The following is a 22460-nucleotide window of genomic DNA, read 5'->3' as shown; positions in this document are numbered from 1 at the left end:
TATATATATATATATACTGTATAAGAATAGCCCAACCTTCAATGTAAATGAGGGTCGAATTGTAACTTTCAGTACGGGGAACTTCTGGTCCACTTTTACGCGGACCAGAAGTTACCAAGCAAAGATTGTTTACAGTACCAGCGGCAACTCCGAGTATGTTGTGACGTCATCAACCACGCATGCGCAGTTATCGTTTCGGCTACTGGAGTTCTGGTTCGGTTCACTTGTACAGGTACTTGCCAACAGTGTGTGACTGACCGCCAAGAGGTTAACAGGCCGTTCAGTGGCGAAGAGGATAAAGTAAAGTGAAAGAAAATATTTTAAAACATAAGATATTGTGGCTCCTACCTGTTCGGGTTGTGGGTTTCGTCCTTAGGATGAATTAGAATTGAAACATCTCCCGCGGGCAGGTATTTGTTTTGTACAATTTTCTAAATGATGCCTAATAAAGTAAGTATAAATAATACAATAATATATATTAAAATAAATAATATGTTTCTTTGCTTAGACATATACTGTACAGTAGCTGTTATTGTCTTCGCCAGATGATCGGGTACAAAGGATAATAAATTTTAGTATTCTGTTTAAATTAAAATTGCAATGTCTTCGTCTTCCAGTTAAATTTATTTAATATTTTTTAATTGTGAATAGGAATAGGCATAAATAATATATACACCATACAATTATCATACAATAAAGGTTTACTGATAAAATATATAATTTTGTTGCTTTCCACCTTCGTTAGGGATTCAGAAATTTGAGTTGAAGTCAGAATAAATAAAACCAAGAGGGGCGGAGGAAGAAAAAGAGAAAGTGAGGAAGAACACCAACCATCATGTACAAGGAGGTGAAGGTTACCAGTGAGACAGTAGTGTGTGCTGGAGTGACCCACACACCAGGTAAGGCCCTCACCACTACACCTTTATAACCCTCATTTACCACCTGGTCTTCCTCACATTTATTAGTTTTGTTATAATTTTTCTTCATTATTTATCTGTGTTTTTATTGGTGTGTTGTTAGTTTTGATTGGCCTCTTAACACCATACAAGCTGGCTCTGACCCAACCCACATACAGTAATGTACAGTATATATCTAATGGAAGTAATCTTTTTAACCTGGTGTGGATTATAGTTTGTTAAAGGTGAAGTCAGGCGAAGCAAAATCATATTACAGTTTACCATGTGAATGTATTTACCAGTGTGATCTTCTCATTTAAGCTAGGTATTATCGTTAGGTCATCCAGCGAGGTTAGGTTAGGTTGAAATTCTGTTTTTGATGTGTTTTGAATGATTCTGACCTTCATTTAAATAGGTGGATAACCGAAACGATAATTTTACCCCAACCTAACCTAACAAATAATTTTTTTGTACATAAATATCATGTCATGTTTTTTTTTGCATGCTGCAATAAATTCGGTATTATTATATCATTACTGTACTTCTATTTCATAAACAATGGACCGGCAAAATAGCCCAAAACAGCCTGTCAGTTATTGCCGTGACTGGTAATTTAGCCTAACCATATTATCTTTATCTTTGCACACTTCTGTGAAAACCAATTAATATTATTTTGTTGTATTATTATATACCTTAAGATTATGGGGAGTATTTGTGTGAGTTGGATGGAGAATTAGAGAAAAAACTATATGCAAAAAGTGTAATTCCTCTACCTAATTTGTGTTACTCTAGAGCAGCGGTTCTTAATCGGGAGGACAGGGGGTGTAAGTAATTTCCAGGGTGGGCGCAAAGCCAAAGCAAAAATAAGGAATGGCCTTAACAGGTGTGTGTATGTCCTTATTTGGATTTCGTGGGGGGTCTCGCTCCCCTTGTATCTTTGTGAGGCTGCATTTTCTGTGCTGGTTGCTGTCAAGACCAAATACAGAAATAAGCTGAACTTTGAAGGGGACTTAAGCTGTGCTCTCTCTGGCACGCGGCCACGTATTCGGGATCTGGTAGTTCAGAATCCGTGTCAAAAATCTCACTAAATATGTTGTGTATTTGCGAGTTGCTGATACAGACTATTTTGAATAATTAAAGTTATTTAAGTAATGAATGAAAAACTAGTTTCTCAATTTTCCGATTTAATTCAAGAGGAAATTGTTTTAGAATTATTAGATTAGAATTTTATATGAAGGAAGGGGGCATGGAGATGAGGACCAACTGCTATGAGGGGCGTGACCCTAAAAAGGTTAAGAACCACTGCTCTGGAGGTAAGAAATAAGTTTTCTTCAATAGAGATTTTTCATTAGGTAAATGGTTAACTTGGTTATCTCTCCCTGACTGTTATCAGACTGAACATCTGCTGAGGATCTTTAATTCTCTCACTGCTATAGGCAACAGATGGAAGATGATTTCCTGTCCTCTCTTTCCATTCAGCTTAAACCATTTCAAAGTAGGATATTGATTCACCTCTTTAACACACATCTAAATCAAACTTTAGTTTTTATGAATAGTGAATTTTTCCAAGTGTCCTAAAGTTAGCAGAAGTTTTTTCAGAAGATCCTTTGTGATGATTGAAACTTTGCAGAAGAGTATGTTGTGGATATCCAGACCTGGAAAGAAAACTTTATAAGGAAATAAATTACTGTATCAAATTCTGCTAACGTACAGGGTAATTTATTTATATTTTTTTAGAACCCTAAATTATTATATATTTCAGGATGTGTAATGAGGAGTAACTTAGAAATTTGAAGGAATCAATTCTGATCATTGTGGACACCATTTATCTTCTTTACAATGATATGATCAGATTATATTCCTGCTTATTTTTAGGTTCCTTTTTATTACACATCTTAAAATACTGTATACCTGTACTAGTCATTTAGGGTTCTCAAATAAACAAAATTACCCTGTACTGTATTGTATGATTGAAATTTCTCAATTTCACAAGACTTCAACAATTAGTTACTCTTTAATGTCTGTTTTCAGATATCCTTTGTCCACCATCAAACTCTCACCAAGAATGTTACTGTTAATGTTAGTACAAGTATTTGTGAGGGGAGCATCGATGATCAAGAGTAATATGAGGCTACATGTGCGACTAAGATTTTGGGTGGGCCTCGCCTCAGCATATGTTCTTTTCATGGGATTTGTTCACTTGCTGCAAGTCCCTCTGAGATCAAATGCACGTAAGTTGGCAAGAGTTAAGTCTTATTAACTTTTAAGTTCCCTCCTCATTTAATGGAGGCTTTTATTAGATGTATATTGGAATATTTAATACACTGAACAGTGGTAAGGTAACTGTGAAGATAAAATTCTCACCTCCTCTTCTGGGGTGCCTCAAGGTCACCCAGTTGTGAATGGGTGCCTAATTTTACAATCAGGGAGGCAGTGTGGCTTGCACTCTGCCAGCCACACTGCCTCCCTGTGTACAGAAAAAAGTCTAGTCTATATTATGATGTACAGTACAGTATTGGCACTGCCCCTAATGGGTTGTCAGGCCTATAGATCAGTTTCAAGACTATCAAATGGTAATGATTCCCTTAAATAACTTGACAATAAATTATGACTGAGGTACACCTCAGACCTTTATTGATACAGTACAGTTCAGTACTGTACTGTACTTGCAAAACTTTGCAGAGATACACTAGTTCAACCAAATGATATACAGTAGAGGTAATTTTGATTTGCACCATTTTGGTTGACAAAGGTATATTACTGTACTGAACTGTATTTTGAAACTTTGCAGTTGAAATTGCGTACGGCTGATATTACTGTACACAAGTGTAGAATATTCTTGGATTTTGTGAAAAACATTAAGAGTGAAGAAGGTAATACTTGTCACTTCATTGTTGCAGTTCACTCTCACTATGACCTGTCAGGAGAAGGTGTTTTTGCAAAGCATCGTGCAGCAGTGAAGAAAGAGGCAGAGAAGTACGCTCAGGCAGCTCTCAAGGCTCCTGCAGCTGACATGGAGACCGCTCAACAGATATCATTGTTAAAAGAAACCTTTAAGAAGTTAGTCATTAAACAATATTTTGATAATTTGTGGATTATAACAATAACAATAAGAATAACAATATGACTGGTTAAAACTATTTACCTTTCATTTATCAAGGCTGAGAGTTCTTTATAGTATGCACAATATATTATGTTTGAAACTGTGGGTGTATATGTTTTCAGGGTTCTTAAACTTATGCTGTGTCTTCCTGTCGTTAAAGATTTCAAAGTTCAATTTTATATACATTTTGCTAATATCTTCATTGGTTTTTGTCAGGGCAGATAGCAGTGTTGATGGCCTCCTAGATCTGGCTGAACTGTCTTCGTGGATAAGCACCAAGATTAAGGAACACCTCACTCTTGCACTGAAGGAGAATTTCTTTATGTTTACAGCCATAGACCAGGACCCAAGGAATGGTATGAAACAAGTGTGATACATTTTGTTTTTATAATTGGGTCATCATTCTTCTGCCATACATGAATAGCAGTTACTTGATGTGGATGCTGATGTACTTTTTTAATCACATAATCATTCATATGCCCCAACTTGGTCACAGGGTTCACGGTTTAGAATTGAAATATATAACAGTACATATATATTTTTCTGGGACAACCAAGGAATAAGGCCCTGTCTCTCTTTAGGATCTCCTCATTAACCCTTTAGTATGTGTGTGATGTTTTGGTGTTATTTCTATTACCCTTCTACAGTTTTATAATGAGTAATACTTAATGGAAGATTGTTTTAAGGATCTATAGGTTCATATGTGATGATGTGTAGGCTTGTACAGCATGTGAATGTGTCTCCTTGGCTATGTTAGTTTTGGAGTGAAAACACTTCTGTTGTATAAAAGCTTTTAAGATCTCCGTCAAGTCACAAAAAAATTTTCTGTGTCAGTTTATGGATGTACACATAGTCAGAGAAGACATTTATCATACAGCAGTCTAGATACACCATATACTGTACTGCACTGTGCATATCTCAAGAAATTTATCATACAGCAGTCTAGATACACCATATACTGTACTGTAATGTGCATATTTGAAGACATTTATCATGCAGCAGTCTGGTTGCACCATATACTGTACTGTGCATATTTCAAGACATTTATCATGCAGCAGTCTAGATAAACCATATACTGTACTGTGCATATTTTCTTTTGGTCTCTGTAGGGATGGTGTCTTGGGATGAGTTTCACCATTACTTCCTCAAACAGCATGGTTATGATGACAAATACATACAGGAGCATAAGAAAAACCACAAAGGAATGCCCAGAGAATTAAAGGGTAAGCTGAATTACGACCTCAAGAATTTTAATTTATCTATCAAAAATAATAATTTATACATGTACAAATATTCCAGATGCAGTAGTTTTATAGGTCAGTACTGTACAGCTGTATACAGTACTACCATATTATTTCTTGATACAGTTCTCTTATGTTCTTTGAGCTTTTACTGTACAGAATAGATAATATCCCAGTTTATATTTAACTCGGATTACTTGAAGATTGGGCATCACAGTATATTTTGTTTGATGATTAAAACTCCCAAATGCTACCTAGAGAAGTTAGGTTAGGTCAGCATTAGGGTGTTTAATCATCAGGTGAAATATGCTGGGGTGCCTAATCTTCAGGTGAGATGTGCAGGGGTGTCTTAATCTTCAGGTGATCCTTAAACTCGAGTGATAATAAACTGGGTTTCCATGTTAACAGAGGCCATCATGAGAGACAAGGCCGCGTGGTCTGAAGCCGCCCGGGATAATCCCGAGCATCTGACCATTGATGAATTCTTAGCCTTCAGACATCCTGAGTCTTCACATGCTACAATCCTGAGCATTGTTGAGGAGACTATAGGAAGACTGGGTAAGCTTGATGGCAGCCTCTTTAACCGTCACCACTTTCACACAGGGGGATATAGAAATGGCAGGCATCTGTTTGTGTGTTTGTAGTTTTCTTTTTTTTTTGTGAATTTTAATACTGGGTCAATATTTCAGAAATGAGAAATTACATTAGAGTATTTTTTTTAGTGCAGGTACTCCTTGTATTGTTACTGAATATTTACTAATAATTTATGATGCATATTGTTTTATTAAAAGCAGTAGAATTTTCGTGTCCAAGATAAAAAAAAGATTTTTTATTTTACTTAATCCTACTTGCCACATCAGCTGGTCATGGAATCCATCAGTTATCTTTTATACATTGTTGGCAAGAACTGGGCATATACAGTATCCCCAATGTATGTGAACATGTTCAAGTGTTTTTAAATCTGGATTCAAGGGAGTTCACACTCGAGTGCTGTGTCAACAATCTCTGCAAGCTTATTTCCTAAATCCACAACTCTTACTCTCCAGAAAATCACTGTATTTGACTGAGTAATGCGCCTTTTGATGTAATTGTAAACTACAGTACTGTATAATTAAATTGCCCCTTCCTTTTCTGTAAAGTAAGCTTGGCAGTTGTAAACATTCCTGTCTCTTAGTAAGTGAGGTGTTGGAATGATGGCACCAGTTTGGTGGCCCTCTGGACACTTTTAAGTAGTTGAAACTTGAAAGTCTGCAGCATACCTTGGAGACCAAGTCGAATTTTTGTGTTACAGATGTTGATGAAGACAACAAACTGAGTGAGGATGAGTTTTCTGATCCAGACATGAACGAGGTGCCAGATGACATGACCTTAGAACAGTACAAGAATGAACGTCTCAAGGAGTTTAGGATTGCAGATGAAGACAGTAATGGAAAAGTAGACAGGAGGGAATTGTTGGTATGTCAGAGTTTGCATAGCTCATACTGTACTGTGCTTAACTCACAGGTTGGATTCAATAGTGTTTGATAAAACAGTATCGTAATATTGATACACCTGTATTTACTCCCATGTTTACTGCCATATAAATGGCATAATAACGTTTATATTTGTTCCTTGACAGCGTTACATAGATCCTCGCAACATCCATCATGCAGAGAAAGAGGCAGTCAATCTGTTAAGTGCAGCAGACACTAACCAAGACGGAGTTCTTACATTGGTTGAAGTGCTCGCCCAGAGAGAGATGTTCATGAGAAGCAAGATGGTGGATGCTGCAAAGAGTTTCCATGATGAGTTTTAACTTTTCCTGAGATGTGACTAGCACATTAAAGATGATTTTGATACATTTGAAATACATTTGGTTAAGTTGATATATTTGTAATGAGTTAGAATTTTTTATATTTTTTGTAACATAGATGTTATATTGCTCTTGCTAAATGCATTTGCCAGTATTTATATATATATATATATATATATATATATATATATATATATATATATATATATATATATATATATATATATATATATATATATATATATATATATATTGTATGTACCGTACTGCATTTATATAGTCTAGTTATTTGAGTTCAATACATTCCAGGCCTTTGTGCTATACAATTTGTCTTTTATTTATGTATATAGATATATTTTTATATTATTTTGTATTCCCTGATATATATTTATTGTGCCTTATCCCAGACTACTGTAAGATGCCTCATGCACACCACTCTCTTTGCAAGTTCACCTCATTGCTTCATATCAGCACCTCTCATACATACAGTAAATATTCCATCACCTTCACCTTTCTTTCAATCTTTCCTTTTGTTTAATCTGTATCATAGCTTACATTAGAGCTGTTCACACCAAGCCTACATTACATGCATATATAGTAGTACAGGTATCCTCCATTTAGTTATTAAAATGCATTTCTGAAAATGGATCACAAAGCGAAATGATCACTAAATGAGAGAAAATGGGAAATATTATCAGTGGACCCCGGACCTGATCCTGAATACTGTCATCAAGAAGATTATTCCTAATCTCCACAGGTCATGTGACCTGATTCCTTTGTTCTATGTCTTTCTCCATTGCTTTGTTCTGCTAGTTGGCTGAAGAGGCCTAGTATACCAGCTCCAAGATTTTGTCTTTTATTTGTCCAGTGTGGGTTTTTACTTCATTTACCAGTGTAACCATTACACTTTTGGAATAGCATCTACATATTATCAGCTCACTTCGCAATGTAAGTGTTCTATTTATTTATTACTGTATTATTTACTTCATTTTTACTTTAAAACACTGTACTGCATACAGTACAGTGTTTTCTTTATTTCTAAACCACATAACAGAACTGTATTCCCTCCCGAATTTTTCCCAGTGAGTCAAAGATCACTAAACTGAAAATTGACAACTGTTAAATAAGAAAGGGTGTTAAAAATTTTAAATCGCTTAACTGAAATGTCAGGAAATGACCGATCACTAAATGAGGGATACCTGTGCATCTCACCAGCCTGCAGTTCACACACTTATATTAAAACAAGGCCTGATGACCCTGCTGACAAACATTCATTATCTTGTGATGTAGATTCTTGAGGTTCAGCTTGCTTATTATCCTCTGCCACTCCCACAGAGGAGGATAAAGAAGTGACAGGTGTCTTTGTGTCTATACTTGTGTAGATCCAACTTTGTGGACGTGATAACTTGGTGGTTCCCAACTGGTGTTTTATAAGAGCCGTCCACGGGATATTATGATGTTAGGTTTAAAAGTTAAGATTTATAGATGTCTGCAATAAAAATGTTTAATCGCTAGAAATTTGAAGCTTTTGAAATATGCACATTGGGTTTTGTTTTGTTTTTAATAACAATTTAATGCCAAGTTTACTGAAGGCTTTGTAATGACCATCATTGGGACACAATATTTATTTTGCCAAAACCAAACTCTTTTATTTTCTAACTCGCCCTTTGGTATTACCCACAGTTCCACCCTGAACTATGTATAAGTTCCTTTGCATCATTTGCCTCTGTCTAATAACAGTAATTGGGATCTGGATTTATCACCATAAAAGATTTTGTGTTCCAGAGTGATGGGTAGATAGTGCTGGAGGTGAGTTGTCAGGTCATCAAAGTTAATTCCTTATCTCTGGGTGACACAGCTGACAAACTTTAGGTGTTGCTGTGGAATTCCAGTTTGCACAGGTGATGGACAGGCCAAACTGCACGTGGGGACCCTTTAAACCTTTTCCTCCTGTCCAGGTGACCACTAGACCTTCAACCAGGTAACTAACTATCTTCTATTATTGTGTTAATTGTTTGGTGAGTGGGGTGAGAACCATCGGGGTGTGCTAGTGTGGGGTGAGAACCATCGGGGTGTGATAGTATGGGGTGAGAACCATCAGGGTGTGATAGTATGGGGTGGGAACCATCAGGGTGTCCTAGTGTGGGGTGAGAACCATCGGGTGTGTCCTAGTGTGGTTTGGAAACCATTGGGGTGTCCTGGTATGGAGTGAGAACCATTGGGTAGTCCTAGTGTGGGGTGAGAACCATCGGGGTGTCCTGGTGTGGGGTGAAAACCATTGGGGTGTCCTGGTATGGAGTGAGAACCATTGGGTGTCCATTTCCTTCTGTAATATGTTATGTTAATATTGTATTACTGTAATTTTACCTGTACTCTTGTCTCGGTGAATTAGTGCATAATATCTACCAGTTGGGGCCCAGAAGGAGAGAGAGATACTGTAGTTTCCAAGAAATAGTTAAACAAATAGTCTCTAGCTATAGTCATTGATATACAAAATGAGTCTTTAGAGGAGTCAGCTTAACTTACATTATTGGATTAAATAATTATTGGTAAACAACCTGAATTAGTGTTGATTAAAATATACTGTACATAATTATTATTTTTATTTTCATTGTTTTTAGGTATCTTTGTTAGTTGTTGAATGCAATAACATAGAAAAATAAGATAATCAAAATTAAATGAAAAGAGTATTTCTCTTAAGTTTGTGTAGTAAGTCGAGGTATATAATCCTCAAACATCAGCATTGGAAAATTGGGTGATCTGTGTACAGTACTGTATGTCCCCAAAAAGGTTTTTTTTTTTTAATTCTTGAATACTCTAATAGTAAATTTTTGTATGACATTATAGACAAACAGAATAACAGGAAAAAATTATTTACTTACCATACAACTTGTCTGTTAGATGTTTTTTCCATGTGCAATTCCACTATGGTCAGGGAACCACTTCCTCCCTCTTATCATCCCCTGAACTGAGACATAGAACTTCTGATCCCCATGCCTGATAAAGGCTTACTGAGGATGCTGTTCACATGTCCACTCTCTTAGACATAAAACAAAGCTCGGGAACACCATACATATTTAAATGTCTTGGTAGGAAATGAGTGTGTTTCTTGACATTGGCCAGCATTCACTTACATCAACATCAATGTGCATGGCTGCAGTTTAAGGGTTAAAGTAATATGGACGGTGAATTGGTATAAAGTGTTATAAACCAATTTGTAGGAAAATTATTTACTTTGTATCATCTGTATGTAAGTTGAGGATATGCAAAAAGTGTATGTGTGGGATTTCTTAGCCCTTTCCTCTTGATTTTATACACTTGTCTTGCACCATCTTACTACCCCCTCCTGAAATATTCCAGTACCCTTTAACCCTATCTTAATACAAGAGTAGGGCATGAGTAATTATAATAGAAAGATAGAAATCATATAGAATTGCATTTTGTTTGGAAAGATTAGATGATGATTAAATAAGTACTGTAGTTTCTTATAAATATATGTGTGAAAATATAGTTCTGGGTGATTCAAAGTGATTGGTACTCGGCCTTTTTCAGAAGCTAGAATATATGCATAATTGATAATGTTTCTTATGTTTATAGTTTTAGTTTTATATAACTCAATTATATATATATATATATATATATATATATATATATATATATATATATATATATATATATATATATATATATATATATATATATATATATATATATATATATATATATATATATATATAAAATCAACACCTCACCCCGCCAGGATTCGAACCCACGGCCCACGACTGTGACCGGGGAACGCTACCTCTAACATGTATGTTGATTAGTGGATACAATTGCAAAGATAAGAAAAGAGTGACTGAGATTAAGTTGAATTAAAGTAATTTTAATGTCTCGGACATGTGCAAAGCAAAGTTTAAGTAAGGCTTAGGAAAAATGTTTATTAGAAAGTACAGCAGCTAAATGTATACAAATGACTTAAGAGTTATACATAACATACCTGTATAGTGAAATGGGGGAGAGGGTCATTTAACAAAAGCTATCAGTTCATATCCAGTACAATACAAAGAGGAGAAAAAACATGGAGGAAATTTACAAGTTATCTATTATTGATGGATGATTTTTGTAAGTTGGTTGGAATGAAGCTGTTCTTGTAGTTATCAGTGTAAGGTCTAATGGGGATGATATGGTTATGTTGTTGAATATCAATTTGCAGTTATTTCAAATTGGGATCAATATCTAAGTGAGCTGCATTCCTGATAAAGATAAAGTCCTCCTTCAAGCTGTGGGCCAGTGTGAAACCCTTTGACTGTACCAGGTGAATGAAGGCAGCCCTGTCTCTATCACCCTTGTCCTTCCTCTCCACTGCCAACATCTGTAACACACCACTGTTGTCAGTAACATATAAAGGCAGTACTCTGAGGTAGGCTTCTCTTGTGAATGAAAAAACAGAGATGGAACAGTGTATGGTGTACATGAACATACAGTACAACTACCTTAAACACTTTAATAAGTGGCCACATCACTGAATTAAAAATTATAAAATTTTTATTCACTATGTTCACTGGACATTAGTTTAATTTGTATTATAAGATTGAAATTTTCATTGAAATCTTACAGGCTATGATAAATAATGCCTTTTGGGAATATACAGTACATCTACTGTGTAATGCTCAACACTACAACATATCAGGAGTGAAATTGATTAAAATTACAAAAGTGTAGCAGTAAGTGCCAGGTTATGCAGCAGTACAGTACTGTACTCACATCAATAGTGATCTGGTCAAATGGGAAGAGGTCAATGACGCCCCACTCAACACCCTCCACATCCAGAACAAAGAGGTCAACGTGACGTCTGCCAAGTGCCGTGAGAAGTGTGAAGAGAGGGATGCAGTGGACATTCACTACGTAGCCTGTCTCCCGCTGATCAGCCTGCCGGTAAAACCAGCCACTCGCATACTGTACTACAATGGTGGCTGGTCATTGTGACCCCAGTCTTGTTAGCCTTGGAACTTTAATTTATGAATTAAAGTTTGTACCCAGTTTTAATAGTCTTAGTCTTCATGTTTAGTTAGGTTAGGTTGAGATCAATAATGACTTGAGGCCCTTTTGGCCTAGCAACTCAAAAATCATCTGCTTTACCTTCACGGTAACAGTAATGCATTGTCCAATGCAAAATTTCTCTGCATTTTAGGACTCCTATTTTTATTTTATAATATCTATCAACTTCTACATTTCAAAGAAACACAGTTTTCATCAAAATTTTGTTTGGACTGTACACCATTTACCTTATACTATATATCTCAGCTCAAGCTTGAGTTGGTGTGATTGCTGGAGGAGTTCATGTGATCCTACCACATGTTGTGTTAGCCATATTATTGTAAAGAGAATATAACACACAAATGAAAACCATCGACTTTTGATGATATACAACTACTGTACAGGATATATCACCAGAAAGTATATAATTACTGTATTCTGTAACCATCTTCTATATACTGTACTTTGTTGTTGAAATCATCTTTAGTGTATGAAAATGATGAACATGGTGTCTGGTAAACATAAGTGCTCGTTAGCTATAGAGTTTCTCGCATTACATTTTTGTTATTGTATTGTGTTTTGTATTAAGGATGTCTAGTACTTATCCAACAGTGATAAAGGTAGAACTTATTCATTCAACTCCAATATACAAAAATAAAATCAGTCAGAAACGGACGAATAACTCGAAGATGTCTCTCTCCCTATTTTTAAGACCAATTTTCTACAATCATTTACCTCCCTACCATAAAAACCGAGAGATAAGGGAGGAAGGGGTCTGATCCCCACCCCCTCCAGTTACATTTATTTTTATATTCAAATTAAAATAATATTGGGACTTACATTAACTTTTTCATAGAGCTGACTGGCGACAGCACTAAAGGCGACACTACTCTTCACGAAGTCAGGGCTCATCCAGAAACTAGTCTGTTGAAAATAATAATGATCATAATGAAATATAGCACTGTACTGTAATTATAATAACAGCTAGGAGGTTCAAGCTTACCAGGATAGATTTTTGCACCATAAGCAAATAATATATGCCTTCTTTACATACACATGTACAAGCACAGACTTTGAGAAACATTGTGCAAACCATATACTGTACAGGTAATGAACATTATACTGTATACTGTAAAAGAATGGTTACTCATATCAAGAGAATCAATTGGATTTACCTTGTGAGGATAAGGCTTCTCAGAGAGGCAGAATCTGACAGCATGAGCCTTGCGGTGTTTATACAGCAGCTCCTGGAACATGTCAGGTCTGGGCTCTACCAGAAGACCTGACCAGTGCAAGTCTTGCTCCAGCCTCAGCGTTGCTGAGAGGAGGACCCCATCAAGTGCACCGGCCTCCACAAAGAACCCACCCTCCTGTTAAACACTCCCAAGTTTTATTAGTGTATACATGGACTGCATCATGTCCTACAGTACTGCTTTGGTACATTAATTAACCTGTACACAGTACTTGCTGACAGTGAAAATCTGAGAAGGGAGATTATCTTAACAGTTCACAAGATAACAAGCTTATTCAGTCCAACTGCTAATCACAGCTTTAAGTAAATGTACATGTAAATACAACCTACACAGTGCAAGCTATTTCCCATGAAGAATATGTACCCCAGCTTATTTCACCCCAATTTATTACTCATGAAGATTAGATACCCCAGCTTATTTCACCTAAAGATTAGATACCCCAGCTTATTTCATTTAAAAATTAGATACCCCAGCTTATTTCACTTGAAGATTAAGCACCCTAACCTAAAGTAAGTTAACTTATCTCAATCTAATCTTGCCTAGCCTAACCTGACCTAATTAATATTAACCTACTTCAATTCCCTCATTATCAGGTGAAATAAGTTGGGGTGCCCAATCTTCAGGTGATTCTTTTAATGTTATCCCAGACCTTAGCCATAATAATACTGAACCATGAAGTAAGCATATAAATGGTTAAATTTGGTTAAGCAGTGGAGGGTCCAGGAATATAAAAAAAGGGGGGGGGGAACATGGCGAGCGCAGCGAACCCACCCAGCTGGAGGTTTTGGGGGCGGGGCTGTAAGACCCCCAGGTTATTTTATTGTTACTTTTTTTTTAGAGCTGACCAATATCATGGGCATTTTGAAGGCATGTGCACTTAATATTAGGATATATTCTGAGGTCAATAGTAAATAATCTATTTTACAAAAACGCCTGAGTACAATACTGCATTAAAGAAAACGTGTTGGAATTTTTTATGAAAACGGGGGGGGGGGGAGGGAGTCCGGACCTCAGGGCTGAATCCTCCCTTGTTAAGGTCATATCAGGCAGGTTATGTTAAGATTACACTAAGTTAACATTATGTTAGGCTAATGCTATATTCTGTTATGTTCGGTTACCTTAATTTAAGTTAAGTTAATCTTGCCAGGGTGTATAGTCTCGTTTATATATCGAGAAACATATACTGTATAAAGAATTTTGTATGCTTGCGCTTTCATTGTATACAGTAAATCAAATTCACTGAAATTTTGTATTTTGTTTTATTTTGTAATGTTTCAGTATGTTAGAGTTGAAAAACTTTCCTTCATAGAGTTCGGTGGTTTGGAGCTTCATTGGGTTTCGTGTATATGTCTCGAGCTAATCTACAGTTTACACTGTAGTGGATGATTTCTCCCCTGCAAACGCTGTTTGTCGCTGAGCAGCCGATCCCGCGAATTCCCCAGTGTATGCCTCGTGGTCTAGGTCAACTAGCGCCGCCTTACATGACGGAGGTCAACTACTAAGCCACGCCTACCTCCGCTATTTAAGACCTGACCTGGTGGTGACCTGCCTCTTTCTACCTTCACCGACCAGCCAGCAACACCTCCTCCTCCGCCTGCCTGGCGGTCCTCGCTCCCGCCGACGAGCATGGCGACCCACAAGCTGGTCCTCCTCTGAGCACCCTCACCAACCAGCTCTCTCTACATCACGCTTGTAACCACGCTGCATTGTACATCCAATACAACATGTATACAGAGAGCACATTGTGAGTTTCCTTTCTCCATCCCATCCTGAGTGAATCCAAACATCCCATATCCCACAACACCACGGGGAAGAAACCAACGACGCCTTGGTCACGGGTGGCGCTGGCGGTGGTTTCGTTCTGGTGTTTGTGGTGTCGAAGTCCTGTCCTGAGCCCTGTTTGTGCGGTGGCCGGTAATAAAGTCACAGGAAAAAAAGTCACAATTTTGGCTAGGAAAAAAAGTCAGGAAAAAAGTCACAATTAATTTATGGTGGCCGGTAATAAAGGCTAGGTTAGGTTAGGTTAGGTTGACATATTAACCTTAAAAAATGTGAGAATTCGATAGTTAACTTTTCTTTTTTTCCTGTGACTTTTTCTGTGACTTTTTTACCTGGATTCGTTTGTGCAGCTGAGGAATCGTGGCCGAGGTGTGAACGACTAGTTTGTACAACTTAGGATATGTTCGTGTCTGAAGGTTTTGTGTGTAAAGGATTAATCCCGTGTTGTCGTTGTGAAGAAAGACACCACGGCATCAGACAGTTACGTTCATCGGCAACCAGATCTCAGCAGCCGGGACTATTCACCTTTATTAAGCTTTATTAGGAAATTGTTTATGCATTTCACTATTTAAATTGCATGCCAGTATTTGTGGGTGAGTACAACGACCAAAGTAGCTGGTTTGGTTAGATTCTTTTGTTGCGTTTTCTATTCCATAGTTTCGCAATGTATGGAAGCCCTGCTCACCAAGGTCAAGACTATCAAGGTAGGAAGGGTCATAACTCAATAAGTATGGATTCGTTAAACTTTCATTACAATTACTGTACACCATTTTTCACCCCGAATCGATTTTTTTTTCAATAAAAATCTCCCAAGTTGGTGAGTTTTTCGAAAATGTTAATTTAATTATGAAATTTTTTAATTGAAAGAATCTATGTCTGAACGACATAAAATAGTTTTATTCCGACTCTAAGGGAAAATTTTGAGTGTATTTGAATCGGCAATTTACTAGTCAAATTGACAAATAACCGAATTCGACAAATATGATCATGAATTTACACTCGTCCGAAGTGACGATTTCTCGATCCCAAACGACGTCTTTCATTACGCTAATTTTAGTATAAACTGCCAATGATAAAACACCTATTAGAAGGCTGTTAAAACCCCCACCTAGTAAAAAAGCCACCCTGAAATGAATGTCCTACCAATCTAAAAGGCATCCTGAAATGTGTATGATTTAAAAAAAGTAATAATGGAATCTGGGTCATAATTATCCAAGATGTCAATGTTAAGAAATATTTTTTATCGGACATTAATGTAGCAAAACTCTTATTTAGGTTATCTATTATTATCAGACTAGGTGGATACTTTTCTCAAATCATATCACGGATTATCCCAGTTGCCATTCAGATAACAGACACGGGAGTTGTGCGAGACTCATGGTATCGAGGGGAAGTTTTAAATTGGATAAAATCATAGCTCACCGATAGAACGCAGAGGGTCAGCGTAGATAGTGTTAAATCTGAGTGGGGCTGTGTAACCAGTGGGGTTCCCCAGAGGTCAGTACTAGGCCCACTCTTGTTCATAATCTACATAAATGATCTAGATACTGGGATCAGCAGTGACATAAGCAAGTTTGCGGATGACACCAAAACAGGGCGGCAGATTAATTCAGGGCAGGATGCAAATGCACTACAGGAGGATTTAAATAAACTGCAGGAGTGGTCAGAAAAATGGCAAATGAAATTCAACACCAGCAAGTGCAGCGTACTTAATATTGGAAGAACAAATACTGTCATGTATACAGCCTTAACAACATCAACCTACAGAAGTCGACTTGTGAAAGAGACTTGGGGGTACTTGTATGCCCGGACCTACGGCCTAGAAAACAGTGCGTTAATGTTCGAAATAAGGCAAGCAGAGTATTAGGTTTTATATCTAGAAGTGTAAGTAATAAGAGTGCAGAGGTCTTATTGCAACTATATCTTGCGCTAGTCAGGCCGCACCTCGATTATGCGGTTCAGTTCTGGTGCCCTTATTATAGAATGGATATCAATTCACTGGAGTCGGTGCAGCGAAGAATGACGAAAATTATTTCGGACTTAGAAACCTTCCATATCAGGATAGGTTAAAGAAACTAAACTTGCATTCCCTAGAGAGACGAAGAGTGCGAGGAGATAAGATAGAAGTATTTAAGTGGGTGAAAGGAATCAATAAAGGGGATATAGGTAAAGTTCTTATAATATCCGAGCAGGATAGGACTCGTAGCAACGGATTTAAGTTGGATAACTTTAGGTTTAGGAGAGAGATAGGAAGGAATTGGTTCACAAATAGGGTAGTGTACGAGTGGAACAAGCTTAGCAACTTAGTAGTAAGTGCTGGAATGCTGTTAAGTTTTAAAAGGAGGCTAGATAGATTCATGGATGATAGAGTGGTAGTAACTCTCGACAGGAGCTGCCATGCACAGGCCAACCGGCCTATTGCAGACTCCTTATTTTCTTATGTTCTTAAGTTAACAGCACCAACAACATACATAACACAAGGTGCAAATGCGCTGCCTCTGAGCCCGTGATATACTGTACGGCAATCCTGTCTTAATACCTTTTTGCCGAAGTAATGTTCGATCACTTTGACGTAAAACTTCCAGACGATGGTGTCCCTCCAGCCTCCAGGGTTCTCCAGGGTGATGTTGTAATGCAGAGAGGAGGGTGGGAATACGCGACCCCCACCCCCCTCCTTAACCCACTGCACCAGGCGCCTATCTTCCGCTTCCATGGGCCCATCCAACAGCACCTCCACCATGCCTGCCGGGAATACAGGTACAGTATACTTCGATCTCTGTCGTACAGACGTCACTTAAAATATTAAATAACCCCAAAAATTAAGCACCCAAACTTATTTCACCTGGATTAACCAACCAAACGTAACGAGACAGTTCAACTCCCAACCCTCCCCAGCTTAACCTCCAGGTGGCGTTAAGGTAACTTCAGGTGAAATAAGCTGGGGTGCCTAATATTCAGGTAATAAAAAAATTGTGCCTAAATACAATTAGATTATATGATTTGTCAGATTTATACAGGCTACAGTAACACTCATGACTTCTTTGCTACAACACGCTGCACGCACTTTAAATAGTTTGTATTATCAGAAGAAAATTATCAAGATGTCGATAATGATACACTGAACGACTGTTGGATATAGCATGATTCGCTGATGTCAGTGATACTAGTATATTATAAGCATGAGAGTGAGAGAGAATTATGGTCAACACACATCACTATGGGTGAAGATGTGTTCCAGTGTATTTTGTACGTGCTACCAAAATTGGGGGTTAAGATTAGGTTAGGTTAACGTTAGGATGTTAATCATAAGGTGAAATAAACTGGGGCTAAGCTTCAGTTTATAATAATAATAATACAATAATACTTGTAGTAGTACAGTAATAGTATGACGTAGGCTCTTACTGTTAAGGGTGGCAGTGGAGGCGGCGGCAGCCACAGAAGTGTTACACTGGCTTTGCCGATTCTGTGTGGAGTCCTCCAGCAACACCCCTTGGTGACGGTTATTACGCGGGGACCAGAAGTTTACTACCGTGGCTAGCGTCAGTCCCATCAACCAGATCGTCAGGAATCTCGACTGCTGCCTCTCTGTTATGCACGCCCGCGCCATGCTGGGATCACGACGAATAAGGTGAGAGTTGGTTATTTAGTGATTATATTTTTTACGGGGTATACCCTTGGGGGCGAAAAAACAAGAGTAAAACTAAATTAAAAATATAAAAGAAAAAGGTTATATTAATCTACACTACGAAGATACCGGTAAACCAGCTTTTTAAAGTGAAACAGATTATATGAGTGTGGAAACACAGGAGAAGGCAGAGCATTCCACAGTTTGGCTGTGTGAGGAAAGAAAGGTGTACTATAACGAGTTATTCTTGTGTGACCGACATCCACAGAGAAACGGTGGGCACCGCGGGCAAAACGTATGTTACGAGTCCAAGGCTTTGCCGGCCGTACACAGGATGCCAAATCCACCTAACATTGCCCGTAAAAGTACATGTAAAAGAGAGAGTGAAACAACATTGCGTCGAAGAGAAAGGGAAGGAAGTTTATCTACTAAAGGAGGAGAGTTAATAAGACGAAATGCCTTTGATTCCACCCTATCCAACAGTTGGACAGAAAAAGAGCCACCCCAGATATGAGAGCAGTACTCCAAGTTAGGACGAATGAATCCCTTGCATATTTGAAGCAACTGCTCAGGAGTGAAGTAGCTTTGACAACTTTCGGGTGGCAGCTTTAGCAATGTTGAGAATGTGTGGCTTCCATGACATTACAGAAAAGGGTGAGGCCTAGCAACTCTATTTTAGAATTTGGCATTACATATTATTCATAAAAGAAACACAGGTATCATTGGCCGAACACACGATTCAACCGATTTCATTTTGTAATTCCGTACTAAATTTCCGTCTCAGTTAAAAGTTTTTCGTTTTTCAAGCAATCTCTTGTCAGCTTCAAGGGTGGTCGAAGGAATATTTGCTAAGATTCAATGCCCTTAGTGTACGCACAAGGTCGTACCAACAGCAAAGAAGTGTATCACATGTCCCATCGGGATGAGGAAACAGCATTAAGAGAGACCGAATGTGAAAAGGACCTGGGTGTGTACTGTATGTTGACAACGTACTGAAGTTCTTGGGTTATTTTGAGGTGAATCAAGTGACTAAGATATTAGGTCATATGAGAAAGTCGTTCAGTTATCTAGACGGCCCGTCCCTCGTAACGAGGTGCTTTATCCCTCTGGTCCCCGAGATCATCTAGATGTGCTAGACTAGCACATCTAGAGATTGTCAGATGATTCAAAATGTCCAAAGGAGGGCACCTCAGTTACCCAGAGATATTAGAACGTCTGCAACTACATATAGCTTATACTATAGACCGGTGAGGGTGACTTAATTTAAGTTTATAAATATCTCAGAGGGCACTACTCGTACGAGTGTCCATACTTGGAACTGGCGGGCCGCGGAAGCCCGTCCCACTGGGGATTTGAGCGAGCGTACCAGCAGGGCGCCACCTCTGAACCACCAAGTTACTGTTTTGACTTATAGCCACTTACCATAGTGCATGTAGATCACTGATATCTCGACAGAGACAAGTTTTGACAATAATCTTCACAAAAATAATATGCATGTTATCATAATTTTATAAAGAATTGAATTTGTAAAATTTTGCCACGTACAGTGGCTAGTTTATTGTGCACCCAATAATCATCCTGTGAGCGGTAGCACAAAAGGATTAGAAAAGAGGTCACAAAGCGTGTGTATAACAGACTCCAGTTTTCAGGATATTGTGGAATTTAATGTTACAGTGTATTTCATATACATTGTTTAGTTCTGTTAGAGGGTGACCTGTTCATAGCTGCATGAATACAGCAGTGAAGCAATATGCCTAGCCGCACACTTTGTCATTCACATCTGCGTGAGAGGTGTGTTTGGTTCTATACATGGGAAATGACTTAGCTACTGAGGGCACTTACGTTAAATAAGGGGTAGATGTGAGTAGCGGTCACTGACAACACTGGAGCAAGGTATAAACTACGGTGGGAAAACTGCAATACTGCATGGGCTAGCGTACGCCATGGTTGCCAGCCAACAGGATGGTTTTTATTTCCATTCATTACATGACGCGAGAGACCTTATCACTTAGTGTAAATATAGTAGTGTAATCAATATACACAATGCCTGAATCTTACGTGGTACATAAAGTACACTCGATTAGTGAAATTGGTTACATAGTTAAATGAATCCATGTTGTGTAGTAACGGGCGCTGGTTCATTACCTTGGGCAGTCACCACGTCCTATATTTGGAGGAGGAAAATAGGCCCTTATTTTGTTTAACTTGTACCATTTTTCTTCTTTTCCTTATATACGGGGTTTTCCTTGTACCCGTTTTATTACATTTTGGCTCCGAAATGTATACTTAAGACATTAAACCTATTGGGCCTCACATGTAATATATTGTGGGATAAGACCAAATTATCCAACTTTAGATATCTAGAGATAATTTCCCAAAGCAACACATTGTTTATTTTACAGTAAAGTATAATTATTTGCCTAATTTCCTTCGGCTCATCAGTAAGAGTGATGGTGGTAGTTACAGCTTTACACCAGTTTTACACTATTTAATATGGCCGAACTCATCTGCGGCTCTGGGTGAACGCGGTCGCTTATTGGAGTGAGATTTTCTCCTCTGGTCTCAGAATCCTTGCTTAGGATCCCCTGAGGAATCTCCCTCCAGAATATTGCACTTGAAGACGAACCACCTAACCTAAGCTAACCTAAGGCAACCTAACCCAACCTCTCATTTGGCGTTATGGCGTTTAATTAGCAGGTGAAATAAGCTGATTGGGGAATGCTTAATATCAACGTATGCATCGCTTCATATTATCATCTTCAATAAGCGTTCGTGTCATGTTTCCATATCTTGCAGAAGTGAATCAGTAACGTGTTATAATCCGAGGATACCGTATTGTGTGTTTTATATACGAGGGGAAGGGGAGGCAACTAGAAAAATACACCAATATTACGTCCCTTAACATGACACATCTATATTATTATCTGTCAGTGTTGATTATCTGTTATTGTCTTCCTGTAAGTTAGTTCATTAAGAAGATAGTGAGATTTATTGTGTGGATTACAGTTTGGGCCACATACTCGACGCTATTATGCAGTGTATGTGTCGCGAAATGTTTTTATTTTATTTTTTGTTGTCGTGTAATTGTTACATGTTTAAAAATGTTATATGTAATTGAAATCTGTTATGTGTAATTTTGCATTGTTGTGGTCTTTAAAAAATGTAGCTTATGTGAGAACTGAGACTCCCGACACTATCATTGAGGAGTGTCGGGAGTCTCAGTTCTCACTGTATATGTCAAAGTGTGTAATTACGATCAGTGTCTCCTCCATCCTGTGTGAGTGCTAATCTCTGGGAGTCACCATTGTAGGGGTATCGAGATATTAATGTTGTCTAGCACTCAGGATGGAAGGAAACAGTCTGGTGCTGGAGATGCCGTGTGGTGAGGAGCTGCTCAGTAGAAGACGTTCGGTGAGTAGCGTGTTGAAGGAGGTAGATGTGCAGGAGCTTCGTTAGAGAAGATGTTGCCTGTTGCTGGCCTCCTGGTTGAATAAATGGTGACAGCGTGGAGCTTGCTGGAGGAGGTGATGCTTGTTGTAGAAGAGAGACCAGAATGAGAAAGCTGGTGGGTGAGGAAGCTCAGAGAAGGACAGCTGGTGCGTCGCCATGCTCGCTGGCGGGAGCGAGGTCCGCCAGGCAGGCGGAGGAGAGGCGAGGGTCGCCAGGCAGCGGCAGATGAGGAGGTGTTGCTTGTTCAAGAAGAATGGTCAGAATGAATTCTCAATGGAGAGACA

The 22460-nt window shown here is 38.2% G+C and overlaps 2 protein-coding genes across 4 annotated transcripts; one reads left to right on the top strand and one right to left on the bottom strand.

The window, feature by feature from the left end:
• Positions 1-218: 218 nt before the first annotated feature.
• LOC121856935 (45 kDa calcium-binding protein-like) lies at positions 219-7186 on the top strand. Of its 2 annotated transcripts, none has more exons than XM_042352717.1 (9): positions 219-410; positions 746-899; positions 2928-3127; positions 3797-3956; positions 4216-4355; positions 5109-5222; positions 5649-5798; positions 6532-6695; positions 6859-7186. In XM_042352717.1, the coding sequence occupies exons 3-9, from the start codon at positions 2962-2964 to the stop codon at positions 7033-7035; spliced, it is 1071 nt and encodes a 356-aa protein (XP_042208651.1). In that variant the 5' UTR covers positions 219-410; positions 746-899; positions 2928-2961; the 3' UTR covers positions 7036-7186. The 2 variants fall into 2 exon arrangements, with proteins under 2 accessions (XP_042208651.1, XP_042208652.1); XM_042352718.1 differs by having other exon boundaries at positions 239-300.
• Positions 7187-10950: 3764 nt separating this feature from the next.
• On the bottom strand, positions 10951-20661 carry LOC121856936. 2 transcript variants are annotated; one of them, XM_042352719.1, is made up of 7 exons: positions 20569-20661; positions 18504-18709; positions 17641-17843; positions 13245-13439; positions 12910-12993; positions 11797-11961; positions 10951-11404 (listed from the first exon to the last, which is right to left on the bottom strand). In XM_042352719.1, exons 2-7 carry the CDS (start codon positions 18706-18708, stop codon positions 11246-11248), a joined length of 1011 nt encoding a protein of 336 aa, XP_042208653.1. In that variant the 5' UTR covers position 18709; positions 20569-20661; the 3' UTR covers positions 10951-11245. The 2 variants fall into 2 exon arrangements, with proteins under 2 accessions (XP_042208653.1, XP_042208654.1); XM_042352720.1 differs by lacking the exon at positions 18504-18709 and having other exon boundaries at positions 20569-20631.
• Between the last annotated feature and the right edge of the window lie 1799 nt (positions 20662-22460).

This window comes from Homarus americanus, unplaced genomic scaffold (genome assembly GCF_018991925.1).
Source record: "Homarus americanus isolate GMGI-L3 unplaced genomic scaffold, GMGI_Hamer_2.0 scaffold44060, whole genome shotgun sequence".
Taxonomy (NCBI): domain Eukaryota; kingdom Metazoa; phylum Arthropoda; class Malacostraca; order Decapoda; family Nephropidae; genus Homarus; species Homarus americanus.
This window is presented reverse-complemented; position numbering and strand designations above follow the sequence as displayed.